This window comes from Panthera leo, chromosome B4, assembly GCF_018350215.1.
Source record: "Panthera leo isolate Ple1 chromosome B4, P.leo_Ple1_pat1.1, whole genome shotgun sequence".
NCBI classification, from domain to species: Eukaryota; Metazoa; Chordata; class Mammalia; order Carnivora; family Felidae; genus Panthera; species Panthera leo.
The window spans coordinates 29,701,235-29,725,331 of record NC_056685.1 but is presented as its reverse complement, the minus strand read 5'-3'; the positions used below and the strand labels follow the sequence as shown (position 1 = coordinate 29,725,331).

The 24,097-nt window shown below is 41.5% G+C and overlaps 1 protein-coding gene across 4 annotated transcripts in view; it reads left to right on the top strand.

Annotated features, from left to right (window-relative positions):
- The window catches only part of NRP1 (neuropilin 1), a 137,893-nt gene extending 115,047 nt beyond the window's left edge, over positions 1–22,846 (top strand). The window contains exons 11-17 of one of the 4 annotated variants that reach the window (XM_042945308.1): positions 606–689; positions 5,069–5,128; positions 10,879–11,016; positions 14,855–15,126; positions 15,603–15,699; positions 17,993–18,043; positions 20,177–22,846. In XM_042945308.1, coding sequence (XP_042801242.1) covers positions 606–689; positions 5,069–5,128; positions 10,879–11,016; positions 14,855–15,126; positions 15,603–15,699; positions 17,993–18,043; positions 20,177–20,466 — 992 coding nt within the window. In that variant the 3' untranslated portion in view covers positions 20,467–22,846. Of the gene's footprint in view, positions 1–605; positions 711–5,068; positions 5,129–10,878; positions 11,017–14,851; positions 15,127–15,602; positions 15,700–17,992; positions 18,044–20,176 lie in introns of all 4 variants that reach the window. The other 3 variants (XM_042945307.1, XM_042945306.1, XM_042945305.1) reach the window with 3 other exon arrangements.
- Positions 22,847–24,097: the final 1,251 nt, after the last annotated feature.

Genomic DNA, 24,097 nt, shown 5'->3' with positions numbered 1-24,097 from the left:
GCTCCTCTCAAACACCTGCTCTGGAGAGGGGGATCACAAGTTGAGAAGCTTACTTAAAGAGAAATGGAGTCATTCACAATTTTCTTTCTTTTTTTTTTTTTTTAAAGAACAATATTGTACTAAAAGTGAATCTTGAGACTCCCTTTTGGAGAAAAATTCTAATACAAACCTAGCAAGCTTAGCTAATACTAAGAAAGTAAAAGAATTCATGACAGGCGAATTCTCTAGCCCATTGAGAATGTAAGGAAAAACAGTTGAAGCAGAATCTCTGTCATCAAAGTTCTCAATTCCAGGGTCATGAATAAATAACCAGTGAGAATGCAAGCACTTTTCACAAAAAGGATGTTTATGTAGATAGCAATGTATAAAATGCTAGGGCAGCCAGCTCTACTGAACAGATATGGATCAAATACCAAAACAAAGCAGTCCCCAACGAATTCTGCCAAATCCAAGTAGATTTAGCTCCTGAAAGGGAGGCAAATCATGCTCCTGGCCTTCTTACCACAGATTAGAGTTTTCTGCAAAGGTGTTAGCAGACTCAATAGCCAGAGCCTTGCAAATACATTTCAGAGGTGTGAGGTAGTAATCCTTGGATCTTGTTTCAGCACCTACAGCTGGACCGACCACTCCCAACGGGAACCTGGTGGACGAGTGTGATGATGACCAGGCCAACTGCCACAGCGGAACAGGTGATGACTTCCAGCTCACAGGTGCAGAAACCATCTTCATCCCATTGCTGTGCCATTTCAGTCATGTCGTAGTGGAGACCTGCTAGTGCATGTCTGTTCATGTTTGTGTAGCTCCTCACGGTGGCGGCCATCATCAACTGGGGTCACTGCTTCCTTTCCTCATGCCGTCTGCCGCCGCCGTTCGACACAATTATTTTAGCCATTTTCAGAGCCAGAGGCTAGGATTTTCTTAATTCCATAAGAATTTCTCTATGGCTCCATGTGCTAAACTCATCCTCACCTTCAAACCCCCACCCCCCACAACACGTGCACCACCCCTACACAACCACACACTTTAGAATGTTTATTTGCATTTTTGAACAAGGGGAAAATGCTTTGAGTGGAACCTTTACCCCACTAATTGATGAAATTAGGCTTATATTTGAAATGCAGCTTTTAAGTTAGGGTTTTGTAAATCATTTTACATTGAAATTTACAAAGGCAGAATTACTTCTTATTTCACATCAGCAACGACTAGCAAATGTATCAGGGACGGTGTGTGCCAAATACCTCACTAATTAATTTAGAGTATTACTCTATAACATTCTAAAACCCTAAGAGCTACAAAGTGACCTTCTCTTCTACTTGGAATGGCAGAGGAAATATTAGACAAGTGGGGAAATGGGATTGTACCACTTGGAAATTGGCCAAGGCAGTAGGATTTTCACCCTATTGTTGCCAAAGGCACTGTGGGACCTTTATCGCCACTTGGGTCAAATGCAGTTTCATATAGCATCTGACTCTCATTTTAGATTAAACATGAGCCCTTGGATATAGGTCTGTATTTTTAGCCAGAGGTGACTCAGAGAGCCCACATAATTAATTTCCATGGGGGAAACTGAAGGCGTTACCATGTAACTTCATAATAGTGCCATGTTATTGGCTAATGCATTAATGTAAAAATCTGGAAGGAAATGTCCCACAGTACATTTCCAATTACTTCAAAAGCTCTCCTCTGAAGGAGCAAGAGAGCTCGGCACTCAGATAGAATAAGAGGTGAAATGTAGCTCAGAGACATAGTACCATGAACTTGGTTTACATTTAAATCCCAGCTCCTAAGGCTGTCTCCCTCCAAACTTCCAGGCTAATCACTTACAGTCATAGGGCCAATAAATGTTACTATGGGCTTTTGAAAACAAATCTTGTGTGTAAGCAGCCAAAAGCCACAAAAATTAATTAATGTAGACGCATTTTCTTTGTGAGATGTCAAGTTCAAGCTGAAAACCCTACAGCTGATGTTAAGAACAGAGTACCATTCTATGAACCAGGTCCTGTGGAACCTTCCCAGGATTGCTTGTAAACACCCTGACACAGACCTCAGGCTCTTTGTGGACCCTGTCACACATCTGTAGTGAAATTCCTCATAAAAAGGAACGACTGTAGTCATCACAGTATACCCTTTCAATTGCCCTCTTGTGGAGAAGGTTCTTTTCTTTATAAACCCTAAAGTGGTCAGTTAATATTGATTAGAAACAAAGCCTCAGATTTACTTCTCATATCGGAACAACCAACCTTCTCATTTTTGGATCAGTTCATGACTGAATCAATTGAAACTGAACGCTTTGAATGAAATAGGGCAAGTATGTTAGCCTGGAGCAAATTATGTATGCCAAACAAGTAACAAACCACAGAAAATGGGTCATTTATAGTAGAAACACTGACAGTCTTTTAAATGTACAAGGTTATAGTTTATCTACAGCATTTAACATCATTTATTGGTAAGATAGGAAAAAGTTCTAGTTTTTTTTTTTTTTACATATTACAATGGCAAAAAAAAGTTATTTTCTCGAGCCAGCCTGTTTGTCTCAACATTTCTATGAATCAGACATATATTAAGAACTTCCAGAGGTATTGATAATGCCTGCTCTATGCCCCCATCGAAGAGGTGATTTCAGAAGGCATCTCATGTTTCAAATTCATTTATTGCATTGCGGCCAGTTTTGGGTTTTCTTCTTGTTGTTGCTGTTTTTACTTGTTTTGCTTTATGAAGTTACTTGTTCTCCTTTTCTGAGAAAGGGTGTGCTCCTATGTAAGCTTTTCTGCAAGGAGCAAAATCCTCCCTGACCCAGGTATCGCCTTGCATGGAAACAGCTCACATCCTAGGCTCACACACACTCCTTGCTCCTTCAGTCACAGGCTTTGCTGACAGAGCCTCAAACTTGGCACGTTGAGTGTAATGGAGCCAAAGTGAAAGCATCCTCACCTTATCCTGATAGGAGGGGGTGTGGAAATTAGGATGAATGCTCTCTTTCATGGTGTTTGGTTCCTTAATGCAGATGGTGTCCCTTTAATTTCTCCTCCTGGGTTGGCTGCTTTGAATATAGTGGCGAATAAGTATTTTAGCAAAATGCTCATTACTTACAAACAACACTGAATTCCAGGTGAACTCTACCAAAATGCATGGAAATGAGGAGAGATTTTGCTCTCCCACACTGCTTGCCAAGGTGAAAATTCACCCCTGAAGTTACTCATTTGCAAATGCTGTTGAAGTCATTAGATAATACAATTAGCTTCAAAGGCACCAGGAGGCCAAATTTCTCATTGGGTCTGTGCGTACCCAACATCAGAGTTTGGCTCCCAACGTATAACAAAACTGATAATCATATCAGTTTTAAAAAGTGAATTTTCACCTTGAGTCTTTCTCCCTTGAGACCACTGGGAACAGAATGCTAATGTATTCTGGCCTCCCTCCAATTCTGCCATTATAGATTCACCTCCTTAACCCATAATATATATAATTCTTTCTTCCTAATGCTTGCCTCATTGAGGCCACGCACACGTGTGACCGCTCATCCAGCGTATTTGCTGGGAAAGCAAGGGTAACATGACTTGGTGCTGTAGTCGATTAGCTCCAAAATCTTCATACCATCCCAAGAGCATGATTTTACGGCTCTCTGATTCATGATCTAGATGATTTCTGCTCTGTGGCAGCTACAGGGTGAAACTAGGACCTGGCCAGAATAGAGATGATCACACATCTTTATTGAATGATCCTACTGGAAGGTGTACAATGGCACCTTATAACCACCTCCCAAACTTTCCCTGATACTCATGAGCCCACCCCATGTCCTTCCCCTGAGTCTGCCCTGGGCTTTCCCTCTTGGGGTAACAAATAGATTATCTCTGATCATAATCTGCAAAACAGATACACATAAGGAGAAATGGCTCCAACACCTTATGTAATAAACAGCAAACCGGTGTTTCCCCTGCACTTAGTGGGTTATAAGCCTCACCTGAGAAGCTTTTGCAAATTCAGATTTAAAGGCCTGAACTTTGGACATTCTGGTTCAAGGAGTTCCAAGGAGGACAGGCGGATTGGCAGCTGCAGTTTCAGCCAGCGTTCAGGTGATTCTTGTGTTTGGCAAGTTCAAGAACACGACTTTAAAACAGAAGTGTAGGGGCACCTGGTGGCTCAGTTGGTTAAGCTCAGGTCCTGATCTTGTGGTTCATGGGTTTGAGCCCCGCATCTAGCTCTGTGCTGACAGCTCAGAGCCTGGAGCCTGCTTCAGGTTCTGTATCTCCAGCTCTCTCTGCCCCTCCCTCTCTCTCTCAAAAATAAACAAACATTAAAAAAACTAAACCAGAACCAGAAGTGTAATAATGAGGAGGAGCAGAAAATGGAAGCGCCAGGGTGCAGAAGAAAAGAGGGTGGAGCTAAATCAGCACCTGGTTCCCTCACCAGGAATTCCTAAGTTGCCCCACTGATTGAGAGCTCACAACATTCAGGATATTCTTTGTGCAAACTTCCAGTTCTCTGGGCCTGTGAACTTTTTCTGCAGCTTCTCCAAATCACACACTGGGCAGAATATTTGTCCTTGGGAAAAATAAACAACTACAGCAGCAAAAGAAAGGAACTGCTGTCGCCCTCTTAAACCTACAGTTTTCAAAATAGATTGTGGGGAGCAGCCCTACACCGCCCCTGAAGGCACACATCTGAAACCTTGGGAAACTATTTGAAGCTTAAGAGGCCCAGGTCAAGTTTAATTCCCAAGTCACTGGGGACTTGTGGAGGCTTTTGCCCTTCACTGTCACAATGGTGTAGCACGCTTAGCCTGGGAACCAGGGAATGCCCTTGGAACAAAGTCTGAGACTGTCCATACCGCCTGGATGCTTTATGAGCAAATGTGTTGAGTAAAAACTAGTGGTTTATTTGAACTTGCTATCGTGGTGGACAAAATCTAAGTAAAACAAATTACTACAGGCGGAATTAAAGGAAGGATTTTCTGTGGAAAATGTTCGCCTCTAACAGATGTATGCACACATGCAGCATTTCTTTAATGCTTATTATCCCCAATGCTTACTTTTTCTCATTTTTGTCTGTCACTATTTTTGTTTTTCAGGTGGGACCACCGTGCTGACCACAGAAAAACCAACAATAATAGACAGCACAATACAATCAGGTATCCAACAAAACAAAATGGCGTAGATTCCACGTGTGCTTCTCCCCCTCCCCCCCTCCAAATAGTGCATGTCCGCCCCCCTCCACGCCCTGAAATAGTGCCCTGCGCAGCTTCTTGGTTTCGGTTTCCCCCAAAGTCCTAGAAGAGGGACGCCACGCAGCATCTGGTCTCTAAGCATGAGCCATAAATATTGCTTTCCTTTCATCCACATGTATGTGCAGCCGGGAGTGAGGTTTCCTTCTCCATCAGTAATTGCCAAATGGTGACAATCCCAGCTCCCGACTGAAGGAACTGAGTAACATACTTTGTTTAACGCAGCACATCTAGGACATGGACTGTGTTTGCAAACTACAGGAGAAGGAAATCTCACAGGCAGCAGCCTGACTATTTATTTTCATCACAATTCTGCAAAACCGAGACAGGCAAAGTTTGTCAGTTTTGCCTGCCACGAAGTTGGCAGTTTGACAACAGCGTTTCCAGTGGGCGTGCCACGAAGTGGGGTGCAGGAAACCAGGGCTCTGATTGTGCGGGGGGGAGAGCGGCGCCCTCGGGAGCGCCTCCGCATCCTTTTATTCATAGGAAAGCATAATGACTTTTCAAACCCTTGGCTTGCTGTTTATCAGCGGCCAGCGGCAGTGAAATGGCAGCTTCCCCCCTTCTCTCTTTTGTATTTTGTTAGTATTCTGTAAAATTCTTCCCCCCAGACACACACGAAGGGAAATGGTCAGTATAAGCAATCAGAGGTTTTAAATACTTTAAAGTTAATCATTAGAGTAAGGTGACCAGGTCAGTTTTCCAGCTTCTCCCATTTCCTTTATTGAAGCTCACTCAGCCTTGGCCTCCACAGTCATTTATTAATGGGGCGTGTGGTGTATATCAATGTTTCCTCAACAGTATGACACTACCCAGCTAGGCAGAAAGTAGAAAGGACTGCTCTAATTAGTATGCTTCCTTAAAGGACACTGTCACCGTTGACCTGATTAAACTGCAAAACAAACTTCTCTTCACTTGAACTTAACCCCAAGTTTCCCTGTGGTGTGCTCAGGTTGACAGAGTTCTTGCTACCCCATGGCTCAGACACCCCCAACTACGGAAAGGTGAAACAGAAGAGTATCTGTTCACCTAAATTCAGAAAAAACTATAGTCCAAAGTACTTTACAAGTTGTAAAGTATGGCCTCCAGGGGTTGTGCAACCACGCTGGATGGCTGCAGTTGGTCATGAGTGAAGCCCGGCCCCTCGCTTGTTTCCTGACTTTTCTGGGGGCCCTTGGCCCTCTTGGGTGGTTTTCTGTGGAGTAACTGCCGGCTGGCTTTTTGTGACCTTCTGTCATAGGGAAGAGGGCTGAGGTGAAAACATGAAGTTCTAATGATGTAACAAACATATTAACTGCTCTGTTAGTTTTTTCTCTTGCCAGAGAGTTAATTAAAACCACTCTAAGGGGCGGCCGGGTGGCTCAGTTGGTTAAGCGTCTGACTTTGGCTAGGTCATGATCTCAGAGTTCGTGGGTTTGAGCCCTGCGGCAGGCTCTGTGCTGACAGTTCAGAGCCTGAAGCCTGCTTTGGATTCTGTGTCTCCTTCTCTCTCTGCCCCTCCTCTGCTTGCATGCTCTCTCTCTCTCTCTCTCTCTCTGTCTCTCAAAAATAATAAACATTAAGGGGCGCCTGGGTGGCTCAGTCGGTTAAGCGTCCGACTTCGGCTCAGGTCACGATCTCGCGGTCCGTGGGTTCGGGCCCCACGTCGGGCTCTGGGCTGATGGCTCAGGGCCTGGAGCCTGCTTCCGATTCTGTGTCTCCCTCTCTCTCTGCCCCTCCCCCGTTCATGCTCTGTCTCTCTCTGTCTCAAAAATAAATAAACGTTAAAAAAAAAATTAAAAAAAATAATAAACATTAAATTTTTTTTAATAAATATTTTTAAAAATTAAAAAATAAAGCCACTCTGAAGTTGCCAATGAACTTGTTTCAACTCCTCTCTCCTCTTGCCTATCAAAAGAGCTAGGGATCATTTAAAAACTAAAAGTGAGCAACAGTTCTAGAGAAAATGGAAAGGTATACACCGGATTCCAAAATGGGATAATTCTCCCTGGAGGTGGAAGGTTAGGCATGACTTTGTGAATGCATTCGGTTTGTGCATGAGTTCAAGGGCCAGCCATCTCAGAGGGTGTACTGTGGTCAGAGCACAGATGTACAGATCGAGAACCAGTAAGACCCATAGCGACCACCATCTAAACCAGTTTATGTCAAACCAGAGCTTACTGATAAAGGCTGTCTGCTCTGGTTTTGAGTTCCACAAATGACCTTGGTTTCCTGTTTTTCCATTGCTTGAGTCCTGAATCTGTCTCCCAGTCTTTGTGGATAATGGATAGTCTGACCTTCTTTGAGGAGTTCTATTCATTGTCACCTTCTGGCTAAACCAATGCTCAGAACAGTTCAGTAGGCCCAGAGTGTACATAAAGTCAGATGCCAAGTCTGATTTTGAGGTGTTCACCCAGTGGTGGGACCCACCTATCTGATAATTTGATCTACACTGTTCTGCAGTTTTCAGATTCTTTGGACATCTTTACAAGCAGCAAACTGAACCCCTGAACTTTCATCTAATCTCATTTTGCTGAAACCATTAGATACTCAAGCAGAGTCTTAAAATTTCATTTTTGTGGATTCTTATCAATATAATAAACTCAGTGGATATATAACATTCATATACTGCCTCGGTTGTAATCAGATGCATAAAAGCCTATTAATGCTTTGCCAGGAAATGATGAGAAACCCTGCATTTTAAATCTAACTCCCCCTGATGAAACATCTCACCCTCTGAGGATCTGCAAACACTCCTATAGCAGCTCAGAGTATATTCCTAACCTCTGATTACATGGGCCTGAGCACCTCCACTTATTTGGACTGAAAGACCAGTCTGTGAGTAAGCTAGTTAACATCCTCAAAAGAAGTTTTGAAAAGCAGATTCTAAAATTAAATCCTTGTGCATATATGGTGCTAATGATTCGACTGTGGGCAAGATAGTTCAACAATTGCAGCTGGTGCGTGCTCACAGCGGCTGTAAATTTGTTTTAAGTTCAGAATATTGTTTCCTGCTATTTTTAAGAGTCAAGAAGGGATTTAGCCAGATTATTCCCAATGAATTTAATGAGAATCATGCAGCCACAGGGCCTGGAGAATATTTTGAAGACGGAAAGGTCAATAGTCCTATATACTTAACTTCATTCATCAATTTGCTTTTTTCTCTTTCTCTTTCCTCTTTTCTGCTTCTGTCCTTCTTTTTTCCTCCCTCAATCTCTTTTTTCTTTCCCTTCCCTATAAATGTTTGTGTATATTTTATGTGTTTAATAGCCTTTCTGGCCAGGCTTGAATTTTCAACATTTTCTCACCCCACACCCCTCGCCACCATATGCATTGATTAAAAAAAAAAAAAAAAAAAAAAGAGTATTTCCTTTAAATTAGCAAGATTGCCAGAGATTATATGATTGGGACAAGAAGATGAAAGAGTAGTAAAATACATAACGTTAGAGCAGATTGCCTTGTTAAATTCCTAGGACTGGAAAAAACATGAGAAGATAAACACAGACCACTGAGCAGTACAGCTGCAGAAATGCTTGAGTCCTCCTTTCAAGCAAGGCTGTCCTATGTCCTGGTCATTACCAAAACATCCAACTTCATATATTGTATTGTTATCACCAGAAAATTAAGAGCCAAAATAATGCATGGTGTGGTTTTCTATACTATACAATAATAATTTGATGTATTAACCAGAAATACAACCAGAAATGTTGCGCTGTAATGGCTTGCTGCCTTCCTACATGTGCATGTCTTCTAAACTACATTTAAGGAGGAAACTCAAAACCACACACATATTAACATTTTCCAATATTAACATTTTCTAACATGAGATTATGCGGCAGTACATTCCAGGTTTGTGGGTGTTGACATCCAAGGTTGCTCAACCATTCAGTCACTGTTCAATGGACTGTAGTTCATCTGCATAATTCAATCTTGCTGCTCAAAAGTGTGGTAAATTTTGGAGAGGGTTTCTCATGCTTTAAGAAGCCCTATTTCATGGTTAGGATAAACTAGACATGAAATATATCACTCCAGTGACACCATAGCTGTGAAATACAGCCCTTTTGCACTAACACAAAGTCCGCACGTTATATGCATCACGTGGCTCACACTAGAGTTACTTTCCCAAACTGGCCCTAGGCACCCTTCCACCCCTCACCCCTCAGGAGGTCTCCTTGTCCCTGGATGGGAGAATCCATCCAGTTCCCTTTTGACAATGCATATGGTGCATTCCTTCCAAAATTCTACATTAGCATTTGAAAAGGGTTCCTTGGAAACTAAAAATGCAAAGTAAATCATCCTTATCTATTCACTAAATCTTCCCATTAAAATCCCTCCTGCCATTGTTAAAGTGGGGGAGGGGCAATGGAGCCCAGGCTCCGAGAAGAAAGCAGGCTACGTCGTGTTAAACGCGGACAAAGTTAAAGATCAAAGCGAGCTAGGATCTCAGGCTGACCCTAATACAACATACGATACTATACCTCCCTTATTGTACATAGGAATTGTTTGAGGAATGTTCAAGATCCAATTGGCGAGACGCCCTGGGCACCTTTCTCTCCGTTTCAATGCTGCCATCTTGTGGACTACCTAAACTCAAGAAGCGGTGACCTTCCTTCATTAGAGAAAACAGCCGCGCTTTGTGTGTTTAATTTTATGTAATGGGGGAGGAGTGGGACTGGCAGAGGCAGGAGAATTTTATCTTTAGGATTATTTTTATTATTCGCTTCAGTTTACCAAAAACAAAATCCAAGCCATTATGATTTCATTTTTTCCATACTTAACAAGAGAAGCTACTTCTAAGAAAAAAAGGAGTTGAGTAAAAAAAGTAAAGCTATGGGGGTTTAAAAAAACACCACAGTCAAATAGCACCTTGTAGAACACACAAAATAAATAATCCCTCTGAGAATCCATTCATACTTTCTTTTTAGATTCCAAAGGAAACACTTTGAACATGAAAAAAAAAATTTTTTTTAATGCGCAGCTATTTAAAAATGCTTTGGCTTTACGTGAACTTGCCTGGGTTTTAAGTGGGGTGAACAATTTACATACACATTTTAAAATTCACTAAAAAAGCAGAAACTTACATTTAAAATTGATTGACCTGATACAAAGCACAGAAGAAAAAATAATCTTAAGAAATGCTTCAGAGATCTGACCTCAAGACCTGAGGCATTAGCCAGAATGGTGAGAATACACATAGCCTCCAGAATGAGACATCCAGCCCAGTCACATTTCTAGACTTTTAAGGTTCACAGGTCAATCTGTACTTAAGATTCTTTTCATTGGTGGATATCAATTTATATAATACTCAAAAATAGAGTATCTTTCATATTAAATATTGTGGACCAAGGGAGAATGCTACAGATGTAATATATATGCCTTGGAAAGTAACCTTTCTGGAAATTTTATGTAAAACCAATTTGGCAGGCAGTCCATAATCTTTTTAAAGCTGGATAAAAAAAAAAAAAATCCTAAACGTGATTTTGCAAACATTTTGACATCTCCATGCGTCTTTTGAGTTTCCTGGTAATCCTGGATTTTGTGGCTTTCCCAGAATTTTCAAACATACGTTAAATTATATAAATTGTGCCTTCTGTGAGCAAATTAAAGGCCTTTCTGACCTAAATGATTAAATTTGTCTTTCTCTGCTTTTCTCTATTTTTCTTTTCCACCCACTGAAGAGTTTCCAACATACGGTTTTAACTGCGAATTTGGCTGGGGCTCTCACAAGACATTCTGTCACTGGGAACATGACAATCACGTGCAGCTCAAGTGGAGCGTGTTGACCAGCAAAACCGGACCGATTCAGGATCACACAGGTAACGGAGAGTTCACTTCAGCCTCATTTCTTTGAATTAGCAAAGGTGTGGCTATGGAGGGTTTCTGTGGTCTGTGGGACCAGCGGTGTTTGAAAAGACTACCATGCGTTCACTCATGCCTTCCTTTCCTGGAATTACCAAGCTCTCCTTTCCTAGAAGGGATGCTTGTCCGCCAAGTGGTAGAGAAAGCTGATTAAATTTGGCAACTGGCTGCCTTTCTGGTAAATAGCAAACTGGGTAAAGATGTGTGAATAAGTACCTGTTTCATACTTTTCCTGAGCTGTTTATGGCAATTTCAAGTATACTCAAACAGAAAAGGCTTAGTGAAATGAACCCTATATGTATATAACCCAACTTCAACAGGCACTAAATCACAGGACTCTTATTTTATCCCTATCACCCCTGACTCTGGATTATTTTGAAGTAAGTCCAGACATATGTCATCTCATTTATTTTGCAGCTAAAGAAACAATAAGTGAGACTATTGCTTGCTCTCTCTTGACCCTTGACGTGGAAGTGGAAGAAGGTGGGGTGGGATTCTTATTCTTTAGAGGAAGGTTGTAAATCTAGCCCATTTTTTCTGAGCAGGTGGAAACCTCACCCCACACCACCTCCTGTCTTGCTTTCCTGCTAAGATTAATGAGGGGCAGAGGGATGGGCTGGGGGTTACAGGGGGCTGACAGCCACTCCAAGAACTTTTTATCCACCGCCATCCTGTTTTCCTCTTAGTCATCTTGTCACCCAGTGTAAAGATCCAGCGACGTCCTACAAAGACCACATATACACACACTCCCATACACAACAGATACAACCCACCGACTTCTACCCTACTCAGGGAGACTTACAGGACTGTTCACTGAAGAGGTGGCTTCTCAAATGATACCTTTGAGGGGCATTTTCTGAGGCTGAGAAATCTCATTAAGCAAAATTGCCCCATGCTAGGGCTTTGGGCCAGTGGGTCAGTGGGCCAATGGACGGGCAGAGGGCACTTCATGCCTCTCCCATTTTATTGTTCACTTCTTTTCCCCCAGTGAATATAACCATTAAGTAGGTTGAATTGGCCGCCTTCCACCACAGCTACCTCTTTTCCTAATGAGAATGACAAGGAAATTGGATAAAATTGGACTCCTTCAATTCTGAGACACTTTCAATTGAATCTTAAGACAAGCAGTTTTAGAAAACTTAAAATACTTTGACTGTAAATGGCACTGTACATATAAATGGCATCAAATTAACCAAATGCAATTAGCTGAAATGAAGGCAGTAATGGTGGAAAAATTGATGCAAAGTGAAGCAAAATGGCTCAGTAGGATCTGACATTCAAAGGAGGTTAAAAGCTATGTTAGCCAGAGACAAAAGCTAAAAGGCTTGCAGAAGTAAAGTGCTAATTGAGAAAATGAAGACAGAGTTCCTGACCCAGAACTGTGATAAAACCCCTGAAAGGGAAAAATATCAACGCTTTATGTGTTGGAGTATCAGAAAAGGAGGGGTTGTCTTAGATTAACAGCTGAGAAGTGTGATTCCTTCAGAAGGATTTGTCTCTTTTGTTCTCCCAGACACCCAGATTTACCAGGTCTGCCCTGAAGAGAAAAAGCCTCCTGTAGCACTAGGAAGGCAATCATTTGCTGAGAGAGAGGGGCGAGACTGATATCTGAAAGGCAGGAACTTGTTAACATAAAAATCCTACACGAAAAGAGCCTACACCCAGCACACATGCACATGGACCGACATTACACAGTATTCCGCACTTTGCAAATCAGACCTGGAGATTTCTTTAAATTAGCAATATCTAGGTAAAATATCCTGCTGTTCAATTTTGAATTTTTTCAAAGAAACCCACGTGGTTTTCTGCAGTTGACTTCTAAGAGGGAAGCTATGTACCTCCTTAAGGAGGATTCCTGAAGCCCGTCATCTTCCCTGGTTCATTGAACAAGGGTTGTTTGAGGAGCTCTATTACTTTAGATTAGATGCTGAACTGGACACTGGAGATTCGGGAATAAAGGAGGGTAGCCCTGCCCTGAGGAGCTCACAGTCTGGTTGCAGGTGAGAAATGATTACTGTGCTGGCGTGAGGGTGCCCCAAGGTGGGGGTGAGCAGAGACAAGAAAGGTAACACGGGGGATCAGAGAAAGCAGTTCTGTCCCGGAGACTGTCTGAGCTAGGATGGCGTGTGCAGACGTGGAGGAGGGATGGCAGGTGGTATGGTTGGGCAGGTTCCTCTGTGAAGCAGTTAGATATGTGGCAGGGGGGGTGTGTGGCCTCGGGTGTCACGTGAAGAAGTGAAGAGGCTAACGGTAGTGAGGAGCCACTGACAAGCTTTGAGCAGAGGAGTGACAGGAGCATGTTTTTAGAAGACCACGGTGCATCGGGGCAGAGGTCATGACAGATTTCTCAGGCAGCCATCTTTCCTCTATCCAAGTCCAGTTTTCTCCTTCTTTCTTCCACCTCTTCACTGACTAGCCAAAATAAACCTCTTGGACTCCATTAGTGTGCTTCCTCTCTGCAGCATCTCTAACTTCAGTATTTTTCCCTAAGATGGGCATGTTGGGCACAGAGGCACGATGGGTGTGTTTTCTACCTGTCCCTGCTGGTAGACTGATACCCTACTCACCTCAGGGAAATGGCAGTGTCACACAGATAGGGTAAAGTAGTGGGAGAAAACAAACCCCAAGAGTGACTGAGTTCCCTTGGTCATGGGAGCGCGCCACAAAAACAGTATCAAACATAGTGCTGGAATTTCCACCCTCTTCGTATTTCACCCGTTGGTTTCATTAAGAGTGTTTTGGTGCAATCTCATCTAAGCAGCCAGGTGATGGAAGCAAGTTGCCCACTGATGCATCCACCTGGACACTGTTGATGCAGGCGAGCAGATACAAGGACATGCCCACATGTGCACAGTGAAAAAGTATCTCACAAACACACAAACCCCTTGGGCAGCAAACAAAACATCCTGCTGCCCACTGAGGCCCAAGCGTCAGATTCGCACTTACATCAGGTGAAGCGTTAGAGTAGGTATTTCTATTTGCAGAGCAAACAATGAAACATGAGTTGTGTGTATAGACCAGGTGGTGGCAGGAGGAAATGTTCCCACTGGGGGTAATTAAAAGCAAAGCCAAGAGTAAGTCCTTGCCGCCCGGCAAGTGTCTACGCTGCCAAAATGGCAAGTTCTAATAAGCCTCAAATATGCAACCTTGCCTCTCCTTGAACCAGAAGCCCACATCAAACAAGAGTGGGACTTGAGCTGAGATTCAAGCTCTCAGGTGTATTTAAGGAATTTATAAGCCATTAAAATAAATGAGGAAAAAATCATCTGACTTTGTGGGAAAAAGAAGATGACTAGATTATTTGGAAAAACTGCAACTTTATCATTATCAAGAAGCTATAGTGACCTAAGTATCCTCACCCAGCTGAAATGATAAATAAGAAAACATCAAAATATGTTCCATTTAATGTCTGTGTTCACATCAGTGCTGCTGAAACTATTCTAAAGTTGCATGAAAGTAGGTCTGCCCTCTGCTTTCAGGGTGCTTGCAACGATGCAAAGGCCAACTGGAGTCACAGCCTAGATCCATGTGACAGTGCATTCCAAATATGTAGCATCCAAATTAATGCTGCTTCACAGCCTTCTCCCAATTAAGCATCCACTCACAGAGGCTTGGAGTGCAGACCCAGTTGCCAAAGAGGTTCCCCAACAACAGCACACCGCTCCCTTTCCACTGCACATTTGGGTTCTTGGTGCTTAGCCTAGGAGAGAAGGTTTGAGTCACGGAACTGGAAAGAAGAGGTAAAGGATTCATACATTCAGCCACTCTCCCTAACCTGGGTTTTTGTCACAGCAGGAGATGGCAACTTCATCTATTCCCAAGCCGACGAAAACCAGAAGGGCAAAGTGGCTCGTCTGGTGAGCCCCGTGGTTTATTCCCAGAACTCCGCCCACTGCATGACCTTCTGGTATCACATGTCCGGTTCACACGTGGGCACGCTGAGGGTCAAACTGCACTATCAGAAGCCAGAGGAGTATGACCAGTTAGTCTGGATGGCCATCGGACACCAGGGAGACCACTGGAAGGAAGGGCGTGTCCTGCTCCACAAGTCTCTGAAGCTTTATCAGGTATGCCCCTTTCCCTTCCCCGGGTGGGAGGGCAACTCCTTCAGAGACACTGAGATAATGTTGAAAATCATGGAGAAGAGATGTGGGAATTATTCCAAAGATGATTTCGGGCATTTCCCGAACCTGGGATTTCGCTGCAATCTCAGTAGCTTCGCAGTCTCCAACATTATAGGAATAGAACCAATTTGCTGAGAAAGAGGAGAATGCTACTTTATAATCTATTTCTGGCTGCCACAATGAACATTCCTTTTATTTGGTGCTTTCCCCAGTTTAACGTTTTGAGTTATAAAAAGAGAGTGTTAGAAGTTTGATGCCATCACCAGGCAGTTAACATAGATTGATGATCGAAGCGCACGCTTACGTGAAATCTCATGAATTTAATTTATGTGCCATAGATTGAACTGAACAAGCGTTTGTAAACACTGCTATTCAGGACCGAACATTTCAATACTGTGAAAATGATTTCATTTTGTTAGGTGATTTTTGAAGGTGAAATCGGAAAAGGAAACCTTGGCGGGATTGCAGTGGATGACATTAGTATTAATAACCACATTTCACAAGAGGACTGCGCAAGTAAGTGTGAAGTGCTGTCGAAACCAGACGCACTTTCCCAGGGCACAGTTATTTTCACGTGATGGTGTTTGTCTTGCTCATTTAGACCTAGAATTGCAATGCAGGCTATAGGCACATCCTGTGAAGTGCAAATTTTGATGCAACAGGGCATAAAATCAGGTCAGTTTATCTTTAGCTACGTCCTGTCCTAACCCAGTTCATTTAGTGTCTGATTGTACCTGCAAAACCACATAAATAATGTGGAATCCAAAAGCCGTAGCTCAGAAGAAAGACTCACAGTTTACAGGCTATATATACCATGCCAAAACATTTTGATGAAAAGTGGAAAACTCAGACATCTGGATAATTCCAAATATCTGAGTCTGTAAACAAAACAGCAGGCCGTTGAAAATTTTGAGCACAGTGAACTTAATTAAGGTTACATTTTTAAGGAATCATAGAAGCTATAATTCTTTGCTTTATTACAAATAAGTAGATGTTTCTGACTCTGAAAATAGTGGAAATGACTCAAGAGAATAAATGAAATTTTGAGACTTTGCCTAGTATTACAGTTTATGGTTTTTATTGGTCTGGATGTATAGATGAAAGTTGACATAGAAAACCAATTCATATTCCCTGGTTCTTGATATGTAATTATAAATAGAATCACTAATGGCAATGTAATAGCACAGTAATTAGTCTTAAGCTCCATTTGCTACACTTAAACTTTTGCTATATATCATATAATAGGATGTTAATTATAACAAAATGGAGTAAGCCTACTGGGCAAATTTAAGACAAAGGGGGCCTGTTGGCTGTAATGGGTTTTTGGTCATTTCAGCAATTTACAAAGCTTTTAATATACAATATATTGAATATATGTAATCCTAAAGTGGCAATAATTTGATATGGTCAATTAAAGAAATTAGGGGAAAAAGAGCAGTGAATAAAGATCTGCTTCTTCGTAGTATGTAAGGAAATCTATTTAATGCCACGCTACTTAGCAGGTCTTCACAAGAAATGATAAGACTTAATATTTCAGTTGCAATTACTCTACAGATTGGCCACATCCAAGTCTACACTGTTGTTAAAATATGTATTTCAGGGGTGCCTGGGTGGCTCAGTCGGTTAAGCATCCAACTTCAGCTCAGGTCGTGATCTCACGGTTTGTGAGTTCAAGCCCTGCGTTGAGCTCTGTGCTGCCAGCTCAGAGCCTGGAGCCTGGTTCCGATTATTTGTCTCCCTCTCTCTCTCAAAAATAAACATTTAAAAAAATACGCATTTCATGCAGTTACACAGGCTTTCCTATTCCAAGATGAGAATTATATTTTTAGAATGTAAGAGTAAACTCCCTAAACTAAGGAAAAGAAATCAAATTTAATTCCATTCAGCAAGTTTTAATGGACTGCATATTGTATGCAAAGCAGCATCCAAGTGCTCCGGTGAATATATAGAGGGATTGAGACAATTCTGTGAGCATTTTTCTTTTCATGTGACTGGTCCACATGGCTATAGTTGTTATGAAGCAATGTACTCAGAAAGTCACAACTAATGCACTGTCAAAATACTGTATGTTGCTGTCACAATAAAAAGATGTCTAAGATAACTGTATAATTATTCATCAAATATATATCCTTGAATATTTAGCTATGGATGCTATGAGACTATCAACTATTTATTACTTATCCACACATTTATGCAACAAATATTTATTGAGGCACCTTTTATGTTCTGGACACTGTTGTAAATGTTGGGAATATAGCAGTGAATAAAGTACTCAAACTCCCCACCTCCTACTCAAAACCACATGAGCTACTGGGACTCTTTTCCAGAGGGTTTTTTTTGTTTGTTTGTTTGTTTGTTTGTTTGTTTTTTTGTTAAGACACAGGACACAGTCTCTTGCCTCAAAGAGCTAGGAAGCAGTTATCTACAAAAGCACAGGATGGTAGCCATATGCACAACCCCACTACTGTTTCCTGTTTTCATCAGACTTCTCCCCACACTCCAGATGCCAAAACCATCACCCTCCACTCTTCTCTTCAAAACATGGATAGCTGTGCTACCTGGATTTTGATGTGACACAGATATCCTAGTCATCTGACATTGCCCCTCTATTGATCTATAGTTATGTGGTAGGGTGAGATTAGACTAAAAACTCTCAAGGAGATCTAGCAGAACCATTAGTGTGAGGAAGGGGTGTGTGTGTGTGTGTGTGTGTGTGTGTGTGTGTGTGTGTGTGAAGGTTTATGTGGTTGTGTGTATCGGATTTTGTTGGCAGTTCAAATATCTCTTTCAATTTTGTTTAACTTGTCAGAACCGGCAGACCTGGATAAAAGGAACCCAGAAAATAAAATTGATGAAACAGGTAAATTTTTCTTGCTGACCAATTTTTTTTTTTAATTTACTATGGCTTTCATGGTAAATTTTATGAAGCAACTTTCTGGAACGTTAGTGACCTGGTATATCAAAGCAGTTCAAATAAAATAAACGTCTCTGCCCATGGAGCTGCGAATTGTCACAGAGTGAGTGCTCTCTTCTAAGCTGTCTGGAGGTCTAGGGAAGCCACTGAGGCAAGTCCAGCTTGGGGGAGTGGCTGAGCCCTGGGGGAGCGTGCTCGCCCTGCCCTCCCCTGTCTGAGCTGGAGGAGCCCCTAGAGCATAACTGTGTGAAACACTCTCACTTTACAACTGTAGAAGTAGGAAACCAGTAAAGACCATGACTTACCCAGAGACCAGTGCTAATTTTCATACAGTAATTTGAAGCCAACCTAAATTCTTGTCTGGTTGATATCCAGACATGATCTTTGAGGACTGGAACCCAATTTTTGTGATAAGCTGTTGTGTTCAATCTGTTTCCCTCCTCCTCTTCATGGGACCCCTAACTTTGTGTTAATGAAGACAGTGATGAGGATGAGGATGATAATGATGATGATGGCAAGGATTTATTGAGGACCTAGTATGTTCCACACACTTTACATATGTATCTTCTATGCTCTCTAAAGCTTATTTATCCCCATTTTGTACACGAGGAGGCTGAAAAACTCAGATCAGCGACTTGCCTTTAAGTAGCACGGTTAATTGGGTGGTAGCCTCGGATCTTACACGGATTAATCTGAAAATGTATGTTTTTCTTGACTACTTTGTGATCAAATACAAGACATTTGATCAGAGTTGGGCCTTGCCTACTGCTATTTTATTTCTAGAAGCTTCTGTACCTCCCAGCCAGCAGTTGTGGATTGATGGACACTTGCCCCGGAATCACTCACAGCTGCTGCCAGCATTTCTGTATCCTACACATTAGCATAGGCACCTGTTGCCCGTAGAAATGTGGACTGGCTATAGTCAGACTTGGACTTGATAGACACAGATAAATATGGCACTATACTATGACATTAGTAACATTAACACCCAGCTCATTCAGCTTAGTTACACAGCCCACCACGCTGAGATGTAAACTTTATTAGAGGTTGTTTCAAAACAATGTTTCAAGGGAGAGAATATTAATATGCCCCAAGGCTTGTTTTCCCCTGTTTAGGGACTTGCATCTCATATTTTTAGTTTTCTTTGATTGGAATCTTTGTTGATCAGAACACCATTAAGTAAACACTGAATGTTGTGCATTAACATTTTAGTCTCATTTCTAGTACCACATAATTAGGCTCAGAGCTCCCATGTTAATAATTTTTCATGTTCCACTCTAAAGAAAACATTTCCCCAGTGACTGAACTGCAGAGCAGTGTGACTGTCTCCAGTGAAACCACCAAGGCTGCAAAGATGCTGATTATTAACTGTGTTCTATTCAGCACAACACAGACACGGTCTCTAGCTCTGAGCCATAACCCATTTGAAATGTCAGCAGCAAGCATCCCCTTTGTCCTGAAAGCTCTCTCCTTCTTGAGTGAACCCACGGTGGATTTGGGGGGAATCTGTTTGACTTGAGGATTTTACATGTGGAGGAACAAACACGTGTGTAAACTGTGCCCAGACTCGCTGGAAATGGTGCCACGTGAAAGGGCAGCTTGGAAGATTTCCTTGTGCCTGGTTTGGGGATCAGGCAAACACACAGGTCATGGTCAAATCCCCTTACTAGCCAAATGTGTGACTAAGCATTTTGCAGAGCTTGATGACCACATGTTTGGCCAGGGACTGTAAACACAGATTGTGATCTAGCACAGATGGTGGGCTGTGCAAAATCTGAATTCGATTAGAACATAACCCTCCCTGTATGTCCAGAATCAGTTGTTTCCATGTACTGAGCTATCAGAGTCACAGCACCGACTCCCCAGAACTCTCCCCTCCCATACCTCAGTTCTAAATCTTGGTGTTTCCCGCACATGGGGGAGCCAAACCCCACTTCAGAGATTGCCCGCGGGTCCTTGAGAGAGGACAGACGAAACTGGAGTGTGGGATTTGCTTTTTTCTCTCCTTTTTGTCTCTTCTGTTCACTTTCATCTGGTATGTTGGCATTGCTCATGGGGCCAATTGTTCTTTTCCCCTAGGGAGCACCCCAGGCTATGAAGGCACAGGAGAAAGCAATGAGAACATCTCCAGGAAGCCAGGCAACGTGTTGAAGACCTTGGATCCCATCCTCATCACCATCATAGCCATGAGTGCCCTGGGCGTCCTCCTGGGTGCCGTGTGTGGGGTCGTGCTGTACTGTGCCTGTTGGCACAATGGGATGTCCGAAAGAAACTTATCTGCCCTGGAGAACTATAACTTTGAACTCGTGGATGGCGTGAAGTTGAAAAAGGACAAACTGAATACACAGAGTACTTATTCGGAGGCATGAAGGCAGACAGATGAAAAGACGAGTCAGAGAATTGAAGGGGAAGGACGTAACTTGAACGTGCTGGGGAACTGTTTGTTGATCTCTCTCACTGTACAGGCTGGGAAGTGCGTTGATGACGCTGAGCCAGGCTTTTCTCAGGAGCATCCATGAGTACGGCCGACAGACATGAACAAGTTAGCTGTGTTCGCAATCGGAATCATGTACAGTCAGCTTTTTTCTGTTGGTTTCATTTGAATAATCCAATGCTGGTGTTGAGACCAAGTATGAATGACTTAATGATTCATTTCGACTCTCCCTCTCCATTCTCTCTCCTCTTCCTTTTATGGATTCTTTTCAGAAACTGTGCAAAATCCAAGATGCTGGCACCAAGTGTATTCAGCGGGGCCCTTTTGATGGACATGCTACCTGTAGCCCAGTGCCCAGAATCTATTAGAATAACTGCACTTCAGTGGACTCCTGAAGCTGTACTTGTGTATAATTGCCCGCGTCGTGCATAGGCAAAGAAGGGTTAGGATGTTTTATGTTAAAGTGCTGTAGCCTCAGTACCAGTATAGTGTGTCAGCTCTGTTTACAAAGCAATACCGTCAAATTTTCTTGATGTTTTCCAGTGTTGTACTAAACCTCGTGCTTGTGAACTCCATACAGGAAACCGTGCCATCACCAAACACTGCTGGCAACTGGGTGTGCTGCCGACAACCGCAATGAAAAATCCTTGGCACTGGCTAGTCTATGTCCTCTCAAGTGCCTTTTTGTTTGTACTGGTTCTCATTGTGTTACATTAACAACCTGCTCTGTTTCTCGCTGGTGAAAGCCCTACTCTTTAATCAAACCCTGGTGGCCCACTGACTAAGAAGAAAGTATATTTTAGTGTGAGATGTCAGCCCCTGGGAAGGCAAGGGCTCCGAAGATTTGGCAATGTGGCTTAATTGTTCTGCTTTTTCCGTAGTTCAATTTCATGTCTCTTGACCCTTTTGTATAAAGCTGCAATATTCTCTCTTATTGGTCTTTCATATGGAATGTATTTTCAAATGTAAACTCTTTCTCTCCTCTCTCTTTCTCTCTCTTTGTCTCTCTGTCTCTCTGTCTCTCTCTCTCTCTCTCTCTCTCTCTCTCTCTTTTTTCTCTCTTAGAATTTAAGCATTTGCCATTGTCCAGAAAAGAAACTTGCAGCTTTAACCTGCTGGTAATGGCAAGCAATTTTGCTAGACTTTATGTTTAAAAATAAATAAATAAGGGAAATTCCTAACTTTGCCCTCCAAAGTCTAACTTTGGTTTTCTTGTTAACTGGTTAAAGTGACAGTATCTTTTTTCCTTAAGCCATTTGTCTGTCTGCTCCAATCAAAATGATCTGAGATAGAAATGTTTGCATTTAATAGAGTGAGAAGCTGAGGGAGAAGGAATACTAATTGGCTTTTAAGTGAGACCCAAAGGAAGGACTGAATACAATTCTCCAAGTATCCAAAAATATGAGATTTTTACATCCAAATATGCAAAATGACCCTTGAGAACCCTCTTGTTTTGCTATTGAATCAGACAAGGAAAATGGAAGAAAGAACAGTTAATTTAAGAAAGTGACTATAAATCCTGGTGCCTGGGGGGAAGTATTTTAAGATAATACGGGGAAAGAAAACAAGTAAAGTCAAAACAAATCTTTAAAAACATCCATTCAGCAGCAACGCTGAAAAAACAGACTTGAATGAATGCACCTAGAAACTTCCAATGACTCACAAAGAAAAAGCCTGCCTTGGGACTGGTAAGAAGGAAGCCTAGAACCAACAGCACAGAGCCGTAAATATCTTATCAGGCAGCATGCGAATTAATCCAAAGAAGCTGTGGTTGTTTCCCGTGTATTTGTATCAGGCCATGGTGTATAGAACTTTTAGATTGTCCTTCCTACATTGCCCTGGGTCTCTTTCAGACGCATTTGTGGGAGTCACATTTGCATCATGAATGGGTCAGTCCATTCATCTTGGTTTAATTGGATTATGAATGCCTTTTGTTTCCAGGAAAGTATTGATCACTAGGAAAAAAGAATAGATTTTTATCCCCAGAGGCATTCATTCAGTTGTTACAATCATACCAGGATGAAAGCACCAAGATGTGTTTTTGTTTTTTTGCTTTTTTTTTTTTTTTTTTTTTAAGGCAACAGACTTAGAGTTGTCCTTAGTCAAGGAAAAATGATACTGCAACTTTAAATTTTAAAGTATCTTGCACTGATAAATATATTTAAAAATTATATGTTTATAAAGTTATTAATTTGTAAAGGCAGTGTTACAAAATGTTCAGTTTATATTGTTTTAGATTGTTTCGTAATTTTTAAAGGTGTAAAATAACCTATTTTTTCTTTATTGAAATCTATAAGACTTTCTGTAGTAAAATGTTTTCATTTTACTGGTATATGATTGCTTCATGTTTTGTACCATCATAAAATTTTGTGCAAATTTTTTTTACAGAAATTTTTATTTTCTATGACAATATGACGCTTGTAAATTGTTGTTTCAAAATGAACAGCGAAGCCTTAACTTTCAATGACATTTGTATTCTCAGACACTGAGTAGCATAAAACCACATAGAACTGAACTGTAACTTAGATTCCAAACTATGACTACTACATTCCAAAGAAACAGTTGAATTAAACATTTTCATAAAACACCCACACCTGATGGCTTTTATTATATTAGCTTTGTTCTTGTTAAAGAAATTGGTATTGTGCCAACATTGAATCACTTCCAAGATTTTTTAAAGTTCTTTTTCTTTTCAAAATTTTATTTTTCAAAATTTATTTTACAAAGAGAGAGAGTGAGCTGGGAAGAGGGGCAGAGCGAGAGAGAGAAAGAATTCCAAGCAGGCTTCACGCTCAGTGCAGAGCCTGGCATGGGGCTCCATCCCACGACCTGAGCTGAAATCAACAGTCACTCAACTGACTGAGCCACCTAGGTGCCCCTAAAGTTCTTTTTTTAATTTTTAAAGTATATCCTAATTAGGAGAGAAAGTTAAGAAGACATATACCAAAGTAGAATACTGACCCAAATTAGACACTGTCCGGATATAGGAATATAGAATTTAGCCTTATACACAGAAATTTTTCAACCCCAAATCTTATGTCAAATGCTCTTTATTCCATTTGGTAAATCTTTTTTTTTTTTTTTAATGAAATTCACAAACATCTGTTGGTAAGTTTTGTTTTTATAGAAAGTAGGTATTAAACTGACAGGGTTTATGCATGTGCCTATGTAGGTGTAAGGCAGTGTTAAGCATGGCATTACAACTGGTCATTTGCTAATTCTTAGGAAAGTTTCTATTCCATCTGGGACTAAAATAATAGTAATAGTAATAATGATAATGACAGCAACACGAAAGCAAGAGAAATGTTAAGCCAAAGCATGCTGAGTATGACTCTTTACAAAACTTCTTCCAGCAACCCTACTGTCCACAGACCAACAATTCTTTGTTTATCTATAATACTTTGATTGTAGGGAAATTTGAAAGCATAGGAACTTCTTGAGAAGTGGGCTGTTCTGTATAGCTCTTTGCAGGGAACCAATATTCCTGCTTCTCTGGACATTTTTGCCTTTTGCATCTTCCAAGATTTATCTAAGAATAAGACATTTTCCCTACTGAGGGAATTTTC